This window comes from Poecile atricapillus, chromosome 7, assembly GCF_030490865.1.
Source record: "Poecile atricapillus isolate bPoeAtr1 chromosome 7, bPoeAtr1.hap1, whole genome shotgun sequence".
NCBI lineage: Eukaryota > Metazoa > Chordata > Aves > Passeriformes > Paridae > Poecile > Poecile atricapillus.
In genome coordinates, this window is record NC_081255.1 from 11,653,293 (window position 1) to 11,673,757 (window position 20,465).

The 20,465-nt window shown below is 38.6% G+C and overlaps 1 protein-coding gene across 3 annotated transcripts in view; it reads right to left on the bottom strand.

Annotated features, from left to right (window-relative positions):
* Positions 1 to 7,351: 7,351 nt before the first annotated feature.
* The window catches only part of DENND1B (DENN domain containing 1B), a 156,633-nt gene continuing 143,519 nt past the window's right edge, over positions 7,352 to 20,465 (bottom strand). For 2 of the 3 annotated variants that reach the window (XM_058842634.1, XM_058842633.1), the window contains exons 20-22: positions 17,193 to 17,269; positions 16,010 to 16,223; positions 7,353 to 14,798 (exon numbers count right to left, since the gene is read on the bottom strand). In XM_058842634.1, coding sequence (XP_058698617.1) covers positions 14,247 to 14,798; positions 16,010 to 16,223; positions 17,193 to 17,269 — 843 coding nt within the window. In that variant the 3' untranslated portion in view covers positions 7,353 to 14,246. Of the gene's footprint in view, positions 14,799 to 16,009; positions 16,224 to 17,192; positions 17,270 to 20,465 lie in introns of all 3 variants that reach the window. The other variant, XM_058842632.1, reaches the window with a different exon arrangement.

A 20,465-nucleotide genomic window follows, 5' to 3' on the forward strand; every position in this document is an offset into this window, starting at 1 on the left:
GGAGCATGTTTTACTTCAAATAGGGATTAAAATGTGAAATATTCAAAACTCTATGATCTTATAAGCAACAAAAAAAAAAAAAAAAAAAAAAAAAAGAGGCCTAGAAGGCAACAAGTGTCATTTCCAAACACACTTCCTGAAAATCTATTGGCAGCCTGGAGAGGCACAAAGCTTTCACTTCATGAACATGCTATAGCCACCATAATATGCATGGTTAGGAAGACTGACCCTTCTGGCCCATGTCTCAGCCAGGGAACAACAGCTAAAACAAAAGAGAATACATTTTAAAGAGTCTCTAATAACATCCCTGATGAAATTTAACCCATAGATTAAGACTGAGATAGAAGACGCCAAGGCATTTTCTGCTTCTTAGCCCAGGGGTTTAATAGAATGTATAGAAGCACAGACATTCAGGGAGGAGCAATAACATCTAGGAGTTGTGGAGAGCAGGTGTGCTGCTATAAGAAAAAATATTGAACTTGGCTTCTGGTTCCCAAAAAAGTACTGGCAACCTCTACTACTCTGGCAGGATCTCCACATGAAAGTCTTAAAATATTTCAGAATTCCATTTGTTTAATCTCTCTTACTATTTGACTAAAAAGCTTGAAGTATATTATTCATGATCACTTGCAATCTATCCATTAAAGGAAAAAAAAAAAAGCTCAATATACTCCCAAGCCTTACATATTTAACCTTCTCTTCATGTCGAATAGCCTTCACAAACAAAGAGAGGGTGCTAAGTTAGAGCATACAGTCTGCTCTGCACCAAACCTCCAAAGGTACTCAGAGGCAGGGGAAGGATGAAGCAACTTACCCCCTTTCATGGTTCCTTGGAAAAGGTGGCATCCAACCTGTGAAACAGTGAGCATTACCTTGCATTATGTGCCTTCTCTGTTTTATGTAACATTAACATTCCTTCTCTATATGTACATAATATGTTCATAGTTTAGATGCTGTATTCATATTACTCTTTTGCTCTGTACAGGATCAAAATGACCAATAAATAAGGATTATATCGAATCCTATATTGTTTTTACTTTATGGGATTCCTTCATTATGCAATTACAAAGGAAATTATCCCTGGATCAGAACTATATTTACAGTTTAAGAAGTCAAGTTTGCCATTAGAAATCAAGTGATCAAGAAACATTTTCCATGCTTGGGAATGAGATGAACAGTGAGGGCTGCCAGCCTCAGCACTGCAGTCTGCACCATCCTTTGCTGCCTATCCAAGTTTCTGGCCAGTGATTATTTCTGTCATTGTCTACATCTGGCTAGTGATTATTGTTCGGACAGATGCTAATTAATAATAAAATTAATCTTATTTACAGTATTAAATAAGTAGTTGACACACTTTTAAAACATCCATAATAAATACAGTCCCACAGTAGAAATCTTGTCTCCAGATAAGAGACAGCAAAGTCTTTTTCCCAGCCCCGAATGTCTGTGCTATGTTTTATTTAACATAAGCCCTAAGTCTCACTTCAGGACAAACCTTTACATGTGTAATGTCACATAACATTAGGAATCACAGATCAGAGGATTTTGGCCAAGTTCCTTTTTCCTGTGCTATTCAATCACCTCTCAGCTAAAGAAAACTGACACCTCTGAAAACAATTCAAAAAAAGAGCATCAGATTAGGCATTGTAACTCAATGAAGTTGAGCAGTGAATAGCTGACACCACTAGAAATTCGCCTATTGCAAGATGTCACAGTTGAATGAATGGATGGGGCTTTCATGCCCCACTGAAGCATGCACAGCCTTCAAACTACTGGCATGTGTCAAGATGCTGCAAAACCTAACATTTATAAAAGATACATCTGGTGTGCATTTATTGGGAGCAGAGTGAGGTCTTGTTTAAATTGCACACATGAATTTGATGTGGAGAGTGGGCAGTATCCCAATCCTCACAGTAAAACATGTTTTAACCTAAACTCCTCCATCTATAATGCATGCCATGAGGTGTGAAGACCTCTTGCACAGCAAAAAGCTGGAGCATAAATTATAAATTAAGGCAAAGGTGAGGTACTGAAGGCCAGGCAGAGGTCTCAATTAGGTCATGCATTTCCTGAGTTTACATTCTTTCAAATTGTATTTATTGGGTAAAAATGTATTGGGAGATTTTATATTGCAACCAATTTGAGCAACTTTGCTGTTTTTTGACTTGGTTTCACAAATGTTGCTTTTAATTTCTGATTTTATCAGGCCATGATTTTTCCTTCCCCAGAGACATTCCACAAAGCAGTTCCTTCCCCAGCAATCCATCTAACATTGTCAAGCACCACAGAGACGGGCATGTCCAAATCACGGCTTTAAATCATCTTTTCTGATCAGAGAAAAGCCACACAGGCCTTCATCTGGTTCCATGCTCCTCATGGCACCATTTGAAGTATGCCCTTCTCCCCAGCTCAATATTGTGTGTGACCTTTCAGGTTCCACCTGTAGTTCCAGCAAAAGTGCAATTTCCACTGGCATGTACTGTAATAACCAGTGCTGACAAAAATGTGTGTTTCCAATTTAAACCCACTCAGTTTCACTTGGCACCTGCGCTAACCCTTCTTGGCAGCAGAGATTCAGCAGGAGCAGCAGCAGGGGAGGAATGGGAGGGAAGGGTTGTGCAGGGCCATCCTAAGGCAATGTGACCATGCTGGCTGTGGCCATTGTCACCTGTGCCAGCAGCCCCTGCACTGCTGCACGTTTGCAGTGCCCAGGCAGCCAGGCCATGGGGCAGCCTCAGGCTACAGAACTTTCTGCCCCACAGATAAACAACTGAGCGTCTCCCACACAGCTGGCACACAGGAGTTGCAGTGTTATCCCTAGGTAAGTGCACAGTTGTTGAGCAAATTAGGGAAGTGTAAATCTTCAGGGAAGATGTGAGGAGTGTTTCCAAGTATTTTTGCTCCAAGGACAGAACAGTTTAAACAAATAAATGCAGCCTTAACTTCTTCTGATCCCTCCTCAGAAAGCAGGGAGAGGATGCCCATATAACAAGCTGTGGCCATCCAGTGAGACAGGGTACCCTGTACCACAGCCACTTTAGGACCAGCCAGGGGTCCAGGCTTATTTTGGAGGAGAAAGCGTCAGGCTCTCCTTCCTGGCTGCCTGCAGCACCACTGTGGGAACAGTTCTTCACACCTTGGCTAGAACAACCTAGAAACACCCACAAATGGAGCTACCTTGACCTAGATCCCAGTGACAAAGTAGGAAAAAAAGCAAGCCAGAAAAGCAACAGGTGCACTGCTCCTCTCCCTCAGGTTCTGGCAGTGCATACTCCTGTGTCAGTGACTGCAGCTCTTTCAGACATTTAAACACTCCCGTGGGCACAAGTGAGGGTCATTGAAAGCAAACCAACAGTTTGAGACTTTCCATCTGGAATGTATAAAACCTCAATGCCCAGTTGAACCTGCCTAGTGCCAAGCATTTTCTTCCAGCGGGATCCATGGCAGAATCACAGACAGCTGTGATAAACCTGACCCCAGGGAGAAGGAAGCTCCAGCCGGTTTTTGCTTGAGAAATGAGCCCAACAGAGAAGATGCAGATCTGCCTTTTGGGGTGGCCCAATGTTGGCACAAATGATTAAACCAGTCCCAGAGAAGATCATTCTGGTTCAGAACTATGTGTTACAGTGACTACTGGCCAGAAAAATATGTGGCTGCAATCAAGACCTGCACAGACTGGATTAGTTTTTGTTTGTCATGCAGTCCTGGGATGTATTTTTCTTGTGTAGCCTGCCTGAGATGCAAAAATCGCTTGTCAAATTTTCTGACATTAGGGAGAAAAGAAGTACGGGGAAAAAAACAATTACACAAATACTGGTCTGTTGACATTTAGAATGAGACAATGATGAGCATAAAAAAAAAAGTTAAAAAAAATCCTAGGCCAGCAACCCAAAGGACCAAAGACAAATCACAAAATAGGATGCAACTAATTAGGCTGAAATGTCAACAATGTTCAGTATATTGTTCAAGTACAGCTACTCTGACCCCCAGTATGAATATGCCAAGGGGAAATGTAGAATAGGAGTTAATCAGTAAGTTAGATACAAATATTTTAAAATAACAGTTTAATTTCTACCTCACTGTTTTAACATTTTTGAAATTGTTAAATAAGCATGTCACCTATTCTCAGAGCGGGCCAAATGTCAGATGTTTGTATGTATTATTCAGCTGAACATTTTAAGTACATAATCCTACTCATTGCTAAACAGGTGCTACCATATTAACAGGTTATTTTGTCAAGAGCAACAGTGAACAGAACACTGCTGTCTCCATACAGCTGTGTATTACCAAATGTGGAGTCAATGCAAGGATGGAACTAAGCTGAGGTCTGTAGGCAGGACAGAACTTTCTGCTGTAATTACAACTCCTAAAGCACATTTCAAGGCAGAGTACCACAATTTAGTTGAGTTATTCACAGAATTATACACAGTTGGAAAACAAACTTGGCAAATGAGTATTGTGTAAGCGGTACGTGGCCGAGTACATCTCTACTCTGTCTTATCCATGAAACTGAGTAGTTTAGGACTTAACAATTAAAAACAGGTAACAGACCTAACAGAAGAAGCCTTGCAACCAAGTTTAGTAGATTCTTTGTAGGCCATGCTGTACCTTTCTTCTTCAGAGTTGTGTGGTGGGGTCTGTTGCTGCTTTGTTCCCAGTCTTTCAGTAACAATTGAGAGAAGAAGTGGACCCAAAAATAAAAAATTAGTGGAGCAGTACACCATCAGGAGCCCAGTCCTTCCGACTTTCAGGAGGAATGTGGAATGGGCAGTCACACAAAGGTAACAATATACAGCCCATAATATATTCCAAATATGCTTCCCAAACTTTGCATTTAGAACTAATACTTGTTTATGTTTCATACACAATTTCCAACAGGATTGACTGCCTTTGGGCTTTTGAAATGCAAGAAGCTGTTAGCTTTTTTTTTCTGAAAATCTGCAGACAGACTCTACTCTGCTTTATCTGAATACCAGCAAACCCACAACAACACTCCAGGCATTGCTTAGGTTTTTGTTGTTGTTGCTGTTGTTGTTGCTTGTCACATCAAATAAAAATCTAAATCCCTGAATTTGATAAAGTTATTTTTCATTTTGTGAACATGAGGTTAACACAAAATGAGTTCTGGAATGAAAATGAAATGCTTTGTCCATCATTCAGGAACGGCTGCAGCTACACTGTGTGAAAGCAAAAGTGAGTTGCAAAAGCAATTCTCATCTGCTTTTGAAGTACAACCAAGCAGTTACCAATGAATAGGAGAGTTTCTGATTTCTCCTTCTAAATAAATCTCCAGTAAATTGGTGCTTTGAGCTGCATTCTTCCCTCAAATGACACAACTCCTAATACACAAGCCAGCTTTCGTAGCCAGAGTGGTACCACATGGCTGGTATATCAAACCCCTCTGAGTTTTTCACAGACACTTAGCATTGTATTGACAGGAAGAGCCCTGCTGTACCATCTGTGTAAAATCTGCCAACTTAACTTAGACTGCCTTTTCTTATCTCCTCTTTTTCAGTCCTTTCTCATTCTCAGGTTTGAAAGAACTTAACTCAAACATCCTCAGAAGCCAAGTTGCAACCACACTCTCAGTGCCCTGAGATAAAATACTAAGGAAAGCAGAAAATCTTTACCTGAAAGACTTCATACCTTCCTGATCCTTCTGCAAAGACAGCTTTCATAATGTCCTCAGTTGACTCATAATCTGGACCTAAGACAAAAAGTTAATTTTCACAGCTATCATTTTAACAGGTATAAAAATGTGGGCATATCTACTGGAAAATCAGGACTACAAGATGTGCTATGCTGAATCTAGCAGTGAGGACTCCTTTGCTACCACACTTCACAGCTGTTATCAGCCTGCTGGCTGCAGTAAGCTAGCACCAGTCTAACAGCAACTGTTAAAATCACACCCTCATTGTTTTTTATCAAGATAATTTGTAGTTTTCTCATCAGTTTCTGGATTGACTATATAAATATTGAAACCGTAGTCTCTATGGTTTGTCTGCATAAGGTATCAAAATGCTTTTAATACAGAAGAGTGAATAACAGATCAGATTATACTGCATAGCCATTCAATGGAAGATTCTAGCTGAATTATAGTCATACACCTGCAACTACATTTAAGAGCTTCTGTGAGAAGCTTCCCCCATGTCTGGTAGAGTCAATACCAGGCAGCTCCAGGACAGATCCATGGCTGGCCAAGGCTGAGCTGATCAGCCACAGTGGCAGCACCTCTGGGATAACACAGTCAAAGGGGAATATGCACTGAGCAATAGCAGCTGAGAGAGGAGAGTATGAAAAGCAGCAGCTCTGCAGACACCAAGGTCAGTGAGGAGGGAGGAGCATGAGCTGCTCCAGGACGTGCTCCAGGTGCCAGAGCAGATTCCCCTGCAGCCCGAGGTGCAGCCCATGGTGAGGCAGTTGTGCCCTTGCAGCCCAGGGAGGTCTATGGAGGCAGAGATCCACCCATGGAGGAGATCCTCCGTGCTGGAGCTGGAGAAGAGTCAGGAGCCCTCCCCCTGAGAAGGATGGAGAAACAGCGACCAGCCAGGGTCACCTCACCCCTTACACATCCATTAGCCCACCTAAGTTACAGATAAAACCTACCTTCATTTTACTCCCCATCTCCCCTGAAGCCAAGAGGTGCTTTCTGCAGCAGCCTCCCCGCAGCAGCCTCAAGGAGGGGGATGAAGGCAGGTCACCAGATGTGCAAGTGGGTCACACAGGCCAACAGTGCCATCAGGTGCTGAGGGGGCTGCAACCAGGCCCAAGGGCAGCAGAGCAGGAAGAGCAGGAGGTGTCCAGGTTTGCAAAAGGGGGAGGTCCCAGCACCTCTCTGCAGCACAGTCCGACCCCTCATCAGATCCCAGGAGGTCAGGCACCCCTCCTCCCTCACCAGCAGGATCCCCAAGAGCTCTCTAATAATACTTGGCTGAACAGGACAAAAGTACTTGGTGAGATTACAATTATTATTACTTATTTTAACATCTAACATGAAAGGTTCAAACCACAGCACACATCAATCATTACTGTACCTTCCTCTTACTTGTTTCTCCTTACTATGTTGATTTGTTAATCTATGAAAAAAGATAATATACCTACTTTTGGCAGTAATTTGAAGATCTAGAGCCCAAGAAAAGCTGTTTAACAAAAAAGGAATGATTAGCTAAGGTTTTTAAAACATCCAAAATACCACTGGAATTTCAAAGGACATCAACATTTAACGTTTGCATTAATCAATTCATTATTGCATTCAAGAAAACACATTCTGCTTTCTCTACATTTGAGAAAATGAAATGTTCATTCAATGGAGAAAATCTTCTAAAATAATACAGAATAATTTTAATCTTTATGCCTGATAAGAATGAAAATGCTGCTCAGATCAACCCATCAAACAAGAACCTGCATCACCCAAGGAATTTTGATATTGTTAAATTTTATTTTATAGTACAGTGTTGGGCACTTTATGGTAATGTGGAATTCACTGAAAACTTCTACTGATACCACAAATTTTGGAAGGAAACAGAAAAAACAAATCACACCACACATCACAGCTCAATACATCTAGACAGTGCACTACTAACAGTAGTCTAAGGTCAGAATTACAGTTCTCAAGATGACTTTGAACAGTAGTCCAGAAGGTGCAAAAGCATGGAGTAAATTTGGCTCTAGTTTGGTTAAAATGTCAGTAACTAACTACATTGTTAAAACTGTAAGGACAATGCTGGTTGTTCAGTCTGTGAGTTTTTTTTATCTTGAAACTATCAATAACATCTCAATGTGTCCTGTACTTTATGCCTCTCTTTTATGTATTAAAGGCTCACAATCAGGAGCATTATTGGGAATGGTTTTCAAGGGTCACCAAAAAAAAAGTTATGCAAAAAAAAAAAAAAATTAAAAAAAAAAATTAGAAGCATCAAGATACATGATGTTTCTTTGTTCTGTGTCGAGACATTTCTCATCATATCTGACACATATTTAAAATTAACAAACACAAACTGACAGTTTGCCAAAAATCTAAGCATTTTAAATTGCTCTTCCTCCTCAAAAATCATGAAGTAAGAGACGTGATGTGCTTGTGTGCAAGCTGCACCAAGATTAGTTCTTCCACAGTGCTTTATTGCCTCATTCAAGTATATTAATTTAAAGAAGGTCTCAAGGAAAAATAAAAGGTTAAAAGAAAATGTACATCAATATACAAAGAAATTAATTTACAAAAACTTAAAAAGATACTGGCAACATTACTAGATGCTTTAAGTAATGACTTATGATAATTAGGGATGTCACAAACTAAATTCTTCTGGTCATTGCTATGAACTCTCACCTCATTGCTGGTTCTGAAAAGCAGTGCTTAACACCTCAACATTTTACCCATTATAAACAAGTGATCAAAGCAGAAACTAAACATCATAAATTCTAATAGTTAACTTTACTTCAATTTAACCAGGTTTTACTTTTAGAGTTACCTGGAACTACTGGTATGTGAACAGTGGCTTAGGCCTTATTATTTCTACAGAATGTGACATCCGTAATCACTCCCAGTCACTACAAATATACATTTTTCTCATTAGAATATATTTCTTCATGTTGTATCATACAACCATATTTCAAAGCTACATCTAATTTTATACATTTCTGAAAAATACAATTTCATGGATCTGCCTGAAAGCAGATGTGCACTACTAAATTACTTTGAAACAAGGAGAAATATTGCACAAAATTCACTGAAGATTTGAAAGTCAACACATTTCCCCCCTCCCAACCAAATTGCTCCCTTATTTTTAACAGAATGTTAATTCACACAGAATCATAATAGATGTCAATGTACTTGAACTCAACTTATTTTCCAAATGCTAATACTGTTACTGGATTCTAAATACAAGTGTCATTAGTATTGAGTATAAGTAATGGAACAATTTAATTGAGTACCCTTTACTACAGTACACCTTGGAGTAACTTCCAACTGTGTTACCTGCTTCATACTCCAACCCAGCAGAGGATGGCAATGGCCCTGCCAACTACATGGGTTGTGGATGGGCCTCTAGAATGAGGTGGCTGTGGACTCACCAGGAAACTCTACAAGAATAAGTGAGGCAGCTTTCCAAAAGACCTGTCATGTACTTTCAACTGGCCACTGACTGAAACTGTGGAACAGATATTGTAGAACAGATCAAGGAAGGTTTTGTACAAACAAACTGTATCATCCCTTTCCATTCCTTTATATTTTCAACACCCCAAGGAATTCTAGGCCACCTGTGGTCCATGCTCCTGGGGTGAAGATGAGGACACGTTCTGGTTAGCTCAGATTCTGCTAACAAGTAAACAACACCTGGCAGAGACAGACACACCTAATAGCAGCAAAGAAGTTACTGAAGACAAGTCACATCACCATTCATACTGGTTTTGCTGGTGCAATTATTTCTACATTCATTCTTCAGAGATTTACTGCAATACCTTGGGAACACACAGCCCTCACCATCCTGAGCTTTTCAATAAGGAAGCTATTTATTGGCCACGTTTGTCTAGCCTGAAATTTCAGGCTGTTGGGAACACACTGGCTAGAGTCTCACAGCACCTGGACTAGAGGCTGGTGCCAAGGGAGAAGATGCTAACTCCTTGGAAATAAAGCTCCTCTTGAGCTCTCCCCGAGGAGTCAGGGAGGTCCATGGTTAGGGGTTCTTCCTACAGGACACAGTATGGTCAGGATTACACAGCGGGCACTTGCAAAGGGGCCTCATGCTGGCACTTGATTATTGCATGAAATGTTTCTTTGATTACTTACATGCATACAGAAAATATTTTAGATGTCCTAGCAATTCTATTAAACAGCTGCACCAACGAAAAGTTGTTCTGTAGAAATGAATATCATTGACTGTAGGTGGATAAAGAGAAGCTGTTATAAACACCTGGTTTTACTGTTCTTTTGCCTAGACTTTACATTGGTTACAAGAACATGAGGTGGTAAACTAGCTCATCCTAAAACCTGAAAAGACATCTAAAACAGAATTTTAAGGTCTAAAACACTCTTCTAATAGATTGGGTGGGATTTTCAGAAGCACCCAGCACTTGTCTAAAATTCTGCCTGAAGTCTGTGTTACAATGCCTGAGAGGGGACTTCAGCCAAGGTTGAGAGTTTCTGATGATCCCACCCCAACACCACCAGCACCACTGAAATGCTAAATGACAAGGAAGGGTTCAGTTGACAACTTCTATGACAACTTCTACAACTACATTTTTTCTTCAGAACAAGTCTATTTTTTCAGAACTACACAACACCCAAATATGTGAGATGGAAGAGCAAACCACTGCCTATTCTACACAGCCTGCCCTCTGCATGCATAGAGGGTGGGTAGGGATCACCTCTGCATCCACAATCCTTCCCTGATATCTGCAGTTTTCCTCATTACATCTCTATACATGTGAATGGGAAGGCTTCGACTGGGACAATCTATTAGCCATTCTGCAAATCCCACAGGGAGTTAACTCCACAGGCAATATTACTTTTGCCTGCATGACTGAGCTGGAACAACTGCAACTGAGACAGAACTAAAATCTGTATTTCTTCAAAGTTATTCTTTCTCCTATGGACTTCTTCCTGTGGATCTGCTTCACCACACTGCACTGGAAAAACCCAGGAATCCCTTTGTCCTTCCACTGCCCTTACTTTTTTCTCCCAAACCAGGTGAGTGATACAGCTCATTTTAGGCAGACAACTATGCAAAATTAACTTAAAAATATTAATTTCAATTCCTGATTTGACTTTCTACATTGGAAATTTGTTCCTATGTGTAAGTAACAGACCACAAAGCTTAATCAAATAACCTGGTATCTCCCTTAAACAGGAGAAATGGGAAGATTTTTGAGATCCTGAAGAAGAGATGCCTCTAAAGAAGACCACAGGAGCTCTGACTGAGCAGAATTCAGTTCTCGCCAGTAGCTGGTGATCAATGTTGATGATTTTCAAAGACACTAGAAGGATTTCCACATAAAAAGCATACAAGTATAAAACTTGCAAAGTACTGGACCTGGAAAATGTATCTTAATATAGAACCCAATGAGGTACTAAAAATACTGCATATGTAGCCAATAAACAGTTTTATATTATCACAAGGACAGAGAACAAGAGTATTGAACCAGAAATATCAATTTGGACTCTTATCTATTTGGTAAGTGGCAATGCTATTCAAATAAGGCACAAATATTAGCCTTTTTAAAAGATCACTGATAGTAAGTGGAAAAGATGCTGTATATTCCAAATTTAAAAATGTACCTACAGTGAAAATCAACATATCTATAAGACTAAGCTATTTCTGAACCCATACAAGGCTCAAAACAAAAAAAAAATACTATTTAATAATTTTAAACAAACTATGGGCTTTGTAAATAGTAAGGAGACAATGCAGCATAAGCACAGAAACATTTTGACTGAAATTAAAATAATTCTAAGTTGAATGTTACCATATTTTATTTAATCTGTTTACTTCTTTTCAGACTGCATTTTCACTCCATGAAGCACTGAATTATTACCACAATGCCTCAGTTTTGAAAGATCAAAATTCCAACTGATCCACTATCAAACTTTCAATTTTATTGATCCTTATAAAAACTTAAGAATACTGTCAGTCTCACATGGTTTCTATATTTATTTCACAAAACTCAGGATGGGGCAACCTATGTGATTATTTGTCTAACTCTCATGTAAAGCCAGTAAGATTGATGCCAGTACTAGACAGTCATTTTTGAAAACCATTTTCTGGCAGTATTCCTGGACTTAGGTGTTTGATGGTTTTGAAAGTAATGATGGCCATAATTTCTGGGTTTTTTTTTGTTTTGTTTTCCTCCTTAAAACATGATACTGTTTCCTGTCTTTAATAAATGAAGAAAACAAAGCAACTTAAACTGAACCATGGATAGAAACATCATGTGAGTTGTAGAGGAAAAGAAAAGGAGAACTTTGAAATTCTCATCACAAAATTCAAGGAGATGAATGAGAAGGAGTGAGAAGTACTACAAGAACAAAAAATTGGGTATTGCCTGTCTTCTCTTAGACACAATTGCAGCACTATGCTTGGGCAATGTTTAGTACCAGCAAGGGAGAAGAATACCCTCAAGTCATTAATGCCAGCTTTAAACAAGGAACCATCAGGTTGCTTTGGAGCTTTGTCATCCGAACAGCACATGAGCCACCTGGCCTGACCTATTTGGAAAGCTGAGAGTGAATATTTTCATAATTTGTATGATACTTTTGATTTCTAATAGTGCAAAATATTATGCCAAGTAACATTTTTTTTGTTATTAAAAAATTCAGAACATACCATGTTGATGCATAAGAGGAAACCAAAGGATAAATAAATAGTCTGGAGTCCAGACCTCTGGATGTACAACTGCTAACTCTAAAACACTGAGCTTCTCCAGCAATGCAGATACCCTCCAAAATGTTCATGCTTGATCAGACACAGGTATTTCTGTAAGATTTGCACTTTTACAACCTTTTAGCTTTGTTGCATTGATTAAAAAAAAATAATTCTGGAGGCTCATCCTCAGTGGCAAGTACTGGCTCAGCCCTTCTTATTCTGGAACAAAATGAAACTGCAGTAACAAACCCCAGGTCTCATTCTACCAAGCTTCCCTTGTGAGCTTCCAAACAGTGCCTCTGCCATGCCATGGAGCAATTCCCTTAGGTCAGCTGCCTTGTAAGAACACAACCAAAAAAAACCCTGTGTCAGCTAGAAGGAAAACAAATTAATAAATCTCAGTGAGGCAACTGATATGAAACTCTGCTACAAACTATTATTAAGGTACTAAAGCACAATATGATCCAAATACCAACCCCAGGAATGCTCTCACTCAGGCCTAGGCTGAGATTATCAGAAATCATTCATGCCAAAGAGGGAAAGAAAAAAAGTTTCATGACTTAGAAGAGCAGCAGAACATTCTTCTCAGGTAGGATTCATTCTATACCTATGTGCTATTTCTACCAACTTTACCACAAATATCCCTCTAAGCTGATGATTCCTATCTGCTGAAATGGATTAATTGTCTTTTCTATCCTGAGCTGTTGTGGAGACAAGGTATGCAATACTGAGGTGGAAAAAAGAAAAGACGAAGACAATTTTTAAAATGAAAGAGCTGCTCCATAGAACATTAAAAATGGTCAGATTTTAAATATCCAAATATTTGTAAGGAACACTGCCAGAATGAGGACAAATGCTTGTTCTAAATATATCAGGACCATTTATTCTCCTTCACTGAATTTAGAAAGAAGTTTTTGGTTGTCCAGCTTGGCTAAAATGAGAGTTGGATATATGCAGTCTCAATCTGAATCTGTAAATTTAGCTTTCTAGTGTTACAAATTAGGCACATATTAGTTTTCCAACTATTAAGCTGCAGAAAATAAAAAATAATAGAAATCTATCAATTCCACTTACACTTTCCTTTCTGAGAATTTTTAGGTGAATTAGTCTACCTAGGGAAACTGGATGATGTGTCTTTAAAGTGTCTTAGTTGTAAACAGAAGTCAATAAATGTCACATTGTAATTCAGTACTTCATGTACTTTATAGAAGAGAGAAAACCATGTGCTACCTTTTTGAAGTCTGGAAGACAGAGCCACAGTTTTAGTTTGGAGTAAGTTCCAAGTTACAGTCACAAGAAATTCCTTAATGCAAAAAGTCTCCTTCCCTCCCCGACCTTCGCTGAAGCAAATTCCTGCCATGGAAAATCATTATTGCTGTTTTGTAGATTTGCATTCATCTTCTAAGACAGTTAAACCCCTTCTCAAAAGATTAAGGCAATTATTATTCATTAAAAATATTAACATTTGTACATTTCAGACAAATCAGATTGCTTGGTTCATTTCATGCTAATGGAATTAACATAGTACCTTCAAAACCTGGCTACCTTTAGGCAACACCCTTGCTGCTTAGAGGAAGGAAACACTAGGAAGCATCATACACTTGCTGTATTTTTAACACAGAGACTAACTAGTACCTGATTTAAGAGTGCATTCATATATTTAGTTCCATTTTGTGGACCTAACTACAGCCAACAAATGAATTGAGTAAACACAGAAGCGGATGTCTAATGGCAGAAAATGCATATTCAACCAAAGATAATTATTTTTGTAACAGAAGATCTCTTATTCCTTTCCATTTTTTTTGGTTATCATGTTATATGGAGTTACATAGAGTCCTGAGTAGTCTCCCTTTAACATTTGATGGGAGTCAAGTTTCTCTTCTCATATTTTTCTTACGTTTTATTTCCACTGCTACCGCTGGATAAGCTATCCTTTGAAATATTTAAACCATAGTGAAAAGCAGAATTCAGTTTACATAATGACACCACTTCCTGAAGAAGTCCGCCTTCTTCTGGAATTTCATCTCCTTCCTTCCCACCTTTTTCCCAAGGGATCAGAATGGATGGCTGTTGAGCAAGACCTGCTGGGAACTGATCTTCTGAGGTATTGCTTAGTGTTTCATTAGACTTTGCATACTGACAGGAAGAAAAGCCTGCTTTGAAACTTTCCAGGGAAGTAAACTGGGCATTTGGTCGTACTGGAGATAGGGATGTCAAACTAGTGGTGTCCATCTTGTCAATAGTAAAGGTTTTGCTACTCTTCTCTTCTTCCATCCTTGAAAGAGATTCTCTCTGGCCATCAGAAGAAACTTGCTTCCTTGGTGACGGAGGGAGCTGCTTTCCATGGAGCACACTATCATCCTGGCCAAGGTTCCATTCTGCCTGGTCATTAGCACTGCTGCAGAGCAGGGTAAGGTTGCCCTCACTAGGTGCATTTGACTTGTTCTGAAAGAAAGAAAGGTGTTCATAGTTATTGTCACAAGAAACATCTCTACACTGGTATTTTTGAAACACAAGTACTGTGGAAGGGATTTCACATGTTCCTAAGTCATGATTCTCTTTGGGACTCAGTGTTACAAAACAACCATCCCAGACGATATGCAAGGCCAAGTGTTTTTACATTTCTTCACAGAATATTGTCTCTTAACCTAAGGACTGCCTCTGATACCACAAAGAGAAAGGATTTTTGTCTCCTCTCTCCATTCAGCCTTGGCACAAGCAGTTTTGACAGTGAACAAAGACACACTTTTCTTGTTTGTACCCATAATATGAGAGGGAGGAGGACTAAAACTAAAACCAGATGGCATTTCCTCTTTGCATCAGTAATTAATTATACCAACTTTCAATATTGAAGTTTTTTTGTCAAACAAAATTGGTAATTTTATTAATCTAACCCCTGTGTGACACTCATAATACAAGATTTTACAAGCTTTATAAATATTTGCATCAGTATTTTCTGCTCCAGTAACAAATCTTCTACTATAGGATCCCTTTCAGCAAAAAGTAAGTGTTGGACAGCTGATATTTGTCAGAATTCAAAAAGACTAAGCTTTTTTGGCTGATACCACAGCAGTCACTTGGTGAGGATTTTAAAACTGTAGGCAAGCAGTGTGTTTACACTAATGGACTAGTGCAACTCTATCTAATCTAGGAACAAGCAGCCCTCTTAGAAAACTCTGGAGTACTATTCTAGCAGTGTTTTGGGTGCAATTACCACCTGTATCTCATGACTTAAATCAAGAGGGAAACATCATTGTATCACTAATTAGTCTAAGTCTAAGAGGTGAAAATTAAAAATGCCTTCTAAACTAGATTAAAAAATCCTAAACCAGCTCAAGGCATATCAGATTAAACAGAAAAAAAAATAAAATATAATATTAAACTATTTGATTAAGTAAATTATTCCACTGTGCACAGCTCTCTATGTGGTTACTGCTTTAAGGGAAAAATACTGTTCCAAGATGACTTAGTAATCTGTACAATTTCTTGGCTGGTGAAAAACCATCATGCAGTGGCCAGCATGAGTGTACTGTTATATAGCCCTAGGAAGACACATCAGCAGTTCTAAGGACTGTGCTACAGTGTCTGAGCTGCATGTTGTTTATTCCACAAGTGCAGGACTTGGATTGGTTTTCAAATGAAAGCAGAGGACTAACCGCAGTCTTGTAATCAATGTCATCCATTGATCTAAAGAAATCCAGGCTCTTTGCTCCTGAGAGTTTTCCTTGATCTGAACTGTGTGTGCTTAGTGTGTCCAGAATCTCTCCAAGCAAGTCCATTTCTCCTTGATGCTGAGTTATCCCAGTTTCACCGGAACCATCACTATCATAAAAGTAAGCAGAAGCTTCTTCACTGTCTTCTGATGATAACCTGAAAACAAAACTTTTCCATCAGACAGGAACATAAACCTGGAATATCCTTCTGCTCAAGAATTCTCCTGAACACAGATAGATGGTTTTGATGGAGATGCAGTTACTATTAGCTGCCTCCTGGCCTAGCCAAACACTTTGTTCTAGCAGCTAGACTCTCCTACTGCAACAGGTTCTCCATCAGAGCATGCCCCTCACATGGGCAGATCTAATGAAGTACTGCCTATCTGCAAGAACTGGTGCTTTTGTCTCTTATTTCCTCGCTTGTTCATTGCAATATCCTTACCTCACACCCCCATTCCACCACGGTCTTTTTCAACCTTTGTCTGTCAATACTGCTACAAAGGCTGTTTTCCACGGCTCACTGTTTTCATTATATCCTTTTAACACTTCACTAGCTCCCTCTTCCCTACTATATCACAGCTTAAACTGCTTGATTTTGCTTTCAGTGTCCTTTCTGGTTTATATCCAGATGTTCATTATCAAAAATCGACTCCTCAATTCAGAAAATGCCTCAATGAAGTTGAAGTCTCAGCTTACAGTTTTCCTTTAGTTCTCATATAGGAAGACCTTGATATAAAACTTCCAAGGCATTATTTGTCTTTCCGACCCTTCAAAAAATCTCCCATTGTCATGGCCACAACACAAGCCTTAAGGAATAGATTAGCTGAAGTCACTGCCCACCATGTTGATGAATATTTTGCTGTTTTCTTTGTGTATCTAGTTTTTTATCTGGAGGCTGTGAAGACTGAGGATTATGTCAAGCTCTTCTGGACACTATAAATAATGAAAATTACAATAGCCTGTCCCTCTTTTTAAAGCAGATTTAAATCCTAAACTACTTGACATCATCTAGATCAAGAATTGAGCTAGACAGGAGAAAAATGTGTCACTTGAATTCCACTTTGCTGAATAACACTTGCTACCCTCTCTCCTATACATATATAACACATCCAAACAGGCTTCTTACTTGCTTGTTCTCTCAATTTCATCGTCATCTTCATCCAAGGCAAAATCCTGGTTACTAAGGCGCTGGTTGAAACGAGTCTGGAGGAAGGACAATTAATATTATAATTTTGTTTATTTTTTCTATTTCAGCATTACTTATTAGGAGACCAGCTGCTGCTTTACTCATTAGGGCTTCTGAGCACTTGATGAGGTAAACCACATATCGATCAAGTCTTATAAAGGCTCTTTCAAGTCCTCAAGTATCACCAGTTGAAGAGAACCATTTCTCTTCATGGCCTATGGAGGGCTTCCTTATTTATGCAAAGCCTGGAGTGCCTTATTGTTTATGCAAAGCATTGATTAGCAGAAGACTGAATACTGGAGGAAAAGCATCACTCAAGTAGGTAAGAAAGGTACCTTTTCTTGAAAGCACATTACAAAAAGCACTGTAGTTTAGTACTTTCTGGTGGAAATACTTGCCAGGATTTGGTTAATGTGGTCTACTGAGCATGAAGAAAAAACTGATTTTTGAAGTAGCAAATAGAAAGGAAGTTTGGATTCTCTTTACACAGCTATGTTTATGTTATGGTACTGTACAGGACTGCAGAGAGTAAATAATATCCAGATCAGAAACTCTGCACTAATTATGCCTTTGTGCAGGATCATTTACAGTGGATTACAATAAATTCCAACCCAGTGCATGCTCAGAGCACCCCAAGAGGACTTTGCATGGACGAGCTGGTGAGCTGTAAATTCACACATTTCTATACAGAATACTTACTTATTACATCACATTATTATTTAGCTAACAAAAATAGGCTAAAGAATTCCACAATAATTGGAAAAAAGTCTCTATCCTGACCAGAACATTTAAATCAGGAATTTTAGTCCCTTATACTTCACAAATTACTGTCATCAGGACTATACATCTCCTATACTTGTATCAAGAGCTTTTTATATAAGAAGTTTAACTATACTGGTGATCAATACACTGAAGAGAATATGAATCCTGGATAGCCACTAATAATTAAGACATACGGATGCAATTTGTAAAGAGGGAAAACAGTGTTAGCTAACTTTGAGGAAAATCATTCAAAAGTAAGAAGTGCTACTGCCCACATCTCATCATGCAGTTCACCAAATGCTTAAACCTGCAACAAGCCCCTGATGGGGAAGAAATATGGCCTTAATTTCAGACTACAAGGAGCCTGAAAATCTCGTACTGTGAGGATTTCAGTATGTTACCTATTACAGATGTTGTCAATGTTCTACAAATACCAGGATGCTCTCTGCAACTCCCCACCCCCCATTATTTAGTGGAACATCTCAGCAGTCATTCTTTAGAGACTGAGACATTTCTTCTTGTTCAAAAAGAGAGAATTTAATTAAAGCAGCGAGTTTTGATAACACTTTCCACAGTTCTTTGCCCTCAAAGAGGAAACATATGGTTCTTTATGTGTTAAACCGAGTAATAGTTGATGGAAAATGAGATAATTATTAGAGTATTACAACTCATCAAACAACCCTAATTAAGATTAATTTTGAGTAAAAGGTATAGGATGGACTATAGAGAAACAAACTATTTCTAACTTTTTCATATTTTTGTGAGTTCTTTGTGTCATTGCCATCACTGTTGCAGTCATTTCTCCTGCTTGTAACTAAAGGGAAGTGAATTACTCTGTTAACTGACAGTGGTGATTGGTTATCTTACTGATATCTGTAAGTCAACAACTAATCACAACTCCAGTCTCTGGTTTTGGTTTAAAAGTTGCAGCTTTAAGTACTTATCTTCACTGGGAAAATTAAAATATTTTGTTTAGATAACACTGAAAATTAAGCACTTCCCAAAAAAAAATTCTGAAATGACATTCACTGTAATTCAAGCTCTAACCTGGAATTGGCTCCTGGAGGGCAAAATCCTGTCTACCTCTCTCATTTTCTTCAACTTTGCATCAAAATTAGATAGTGCCATCACATTTACTCCTACTAATGTAAATATGAGATTTTGCAGGGAAGAAGGTTCCTCAAAATGTTGAGAAGTTGCAGAAAACAAAATGAAAACTGACACTTGTTCATCTGCACAGGAATTAATTCTGTCAATGGAATAAAATTCTACAAGATAACACTTGCTGATTTGTTGAAATAAATAATATTTCAAAGAGGACAGATACCAAGCCTCAAGAAAAAAAAGGGGGAAAAAGTAAAAAAAGTTGTGTCATTGAGAAATAGGAGCTGAATAAAATTAAATAGAATCAGCAAACACCACAGGCATTGCAGTGGCCCCTCAGAACATCTATGAACAGTAATATGCAAGTGTGTCAGGTAAAGCACGAATAATCATAAAAAGGAATGTAACAGACAAGTTGATAAACTTAAAACCTCCCTCCAGAACAAGAACTCCTAGCTCCTGATGGCCAAAATTTTTGAAAAAACATTTTTGTTACCAATTTAAATGATTAGGAGTATATTATAAAATTATACAGGGAGGCTTTCAACAACTAAACCAAATAAAATGGGACTTACGTACAAAGAAAACGATATGGGGGAAGGGAAGGAAAGGAAAATATCTGGCTGTAAATAACGACCTTCTCCAGCATTTACAGCTCTGTGAGCTAACCACAGAGACAACCAGCTACATATGTTTTTGAATAGGTGACTTTCCTTTAGAAGCTGTAATAAAAACAACTGCAAGGGAGGGGTATGTCCAGACTATTTTGCAAAGAAAGAAAAAGAAAGAAAGAAACCTTAATAAATTTCAAAAAGAGCCATAAAACTTTTTCAATGCTCCACTAGGCAAAGTGACAGAGTATGTGCACCTGCAAAAGCTGTCAGAGTCATTTAAGCAGCCCTTACATTATTGACGTACCCTGCTGTTTGCAGTTATTTAAGCTTTTCATTTCTGTCTTTTCTGCATTTTGAAGTGTGTAACCTATTTTATACCCCTTTATAAAAAAAAGGACAGACTTCTGCTTCCTTCCTGATTAGCATTCTAATAACAAACAGACCATTTAAATTTATTACCACAAGAAATGATATGGCAAGTCTTTTCTTGCTGCACCAGAACTTTATAAAGTCTTAATAGACTGCTGTCATATTTTTTTCTATAAAATAAAGGAATAAACTTCTTTAAAGTACCTGGTTGTTTTGCGTCTTCCAAACAGTTCTGCTTAGTTATTAAATTCATTACTTAATTTACTTTATATCTTAACAGGAACAGGGATTCAACTTTTGCTGTTTCAAATTTATCTCATCTTCCTGCACATGACATCTCTTATCTCTCATTTTGCTTGGAATG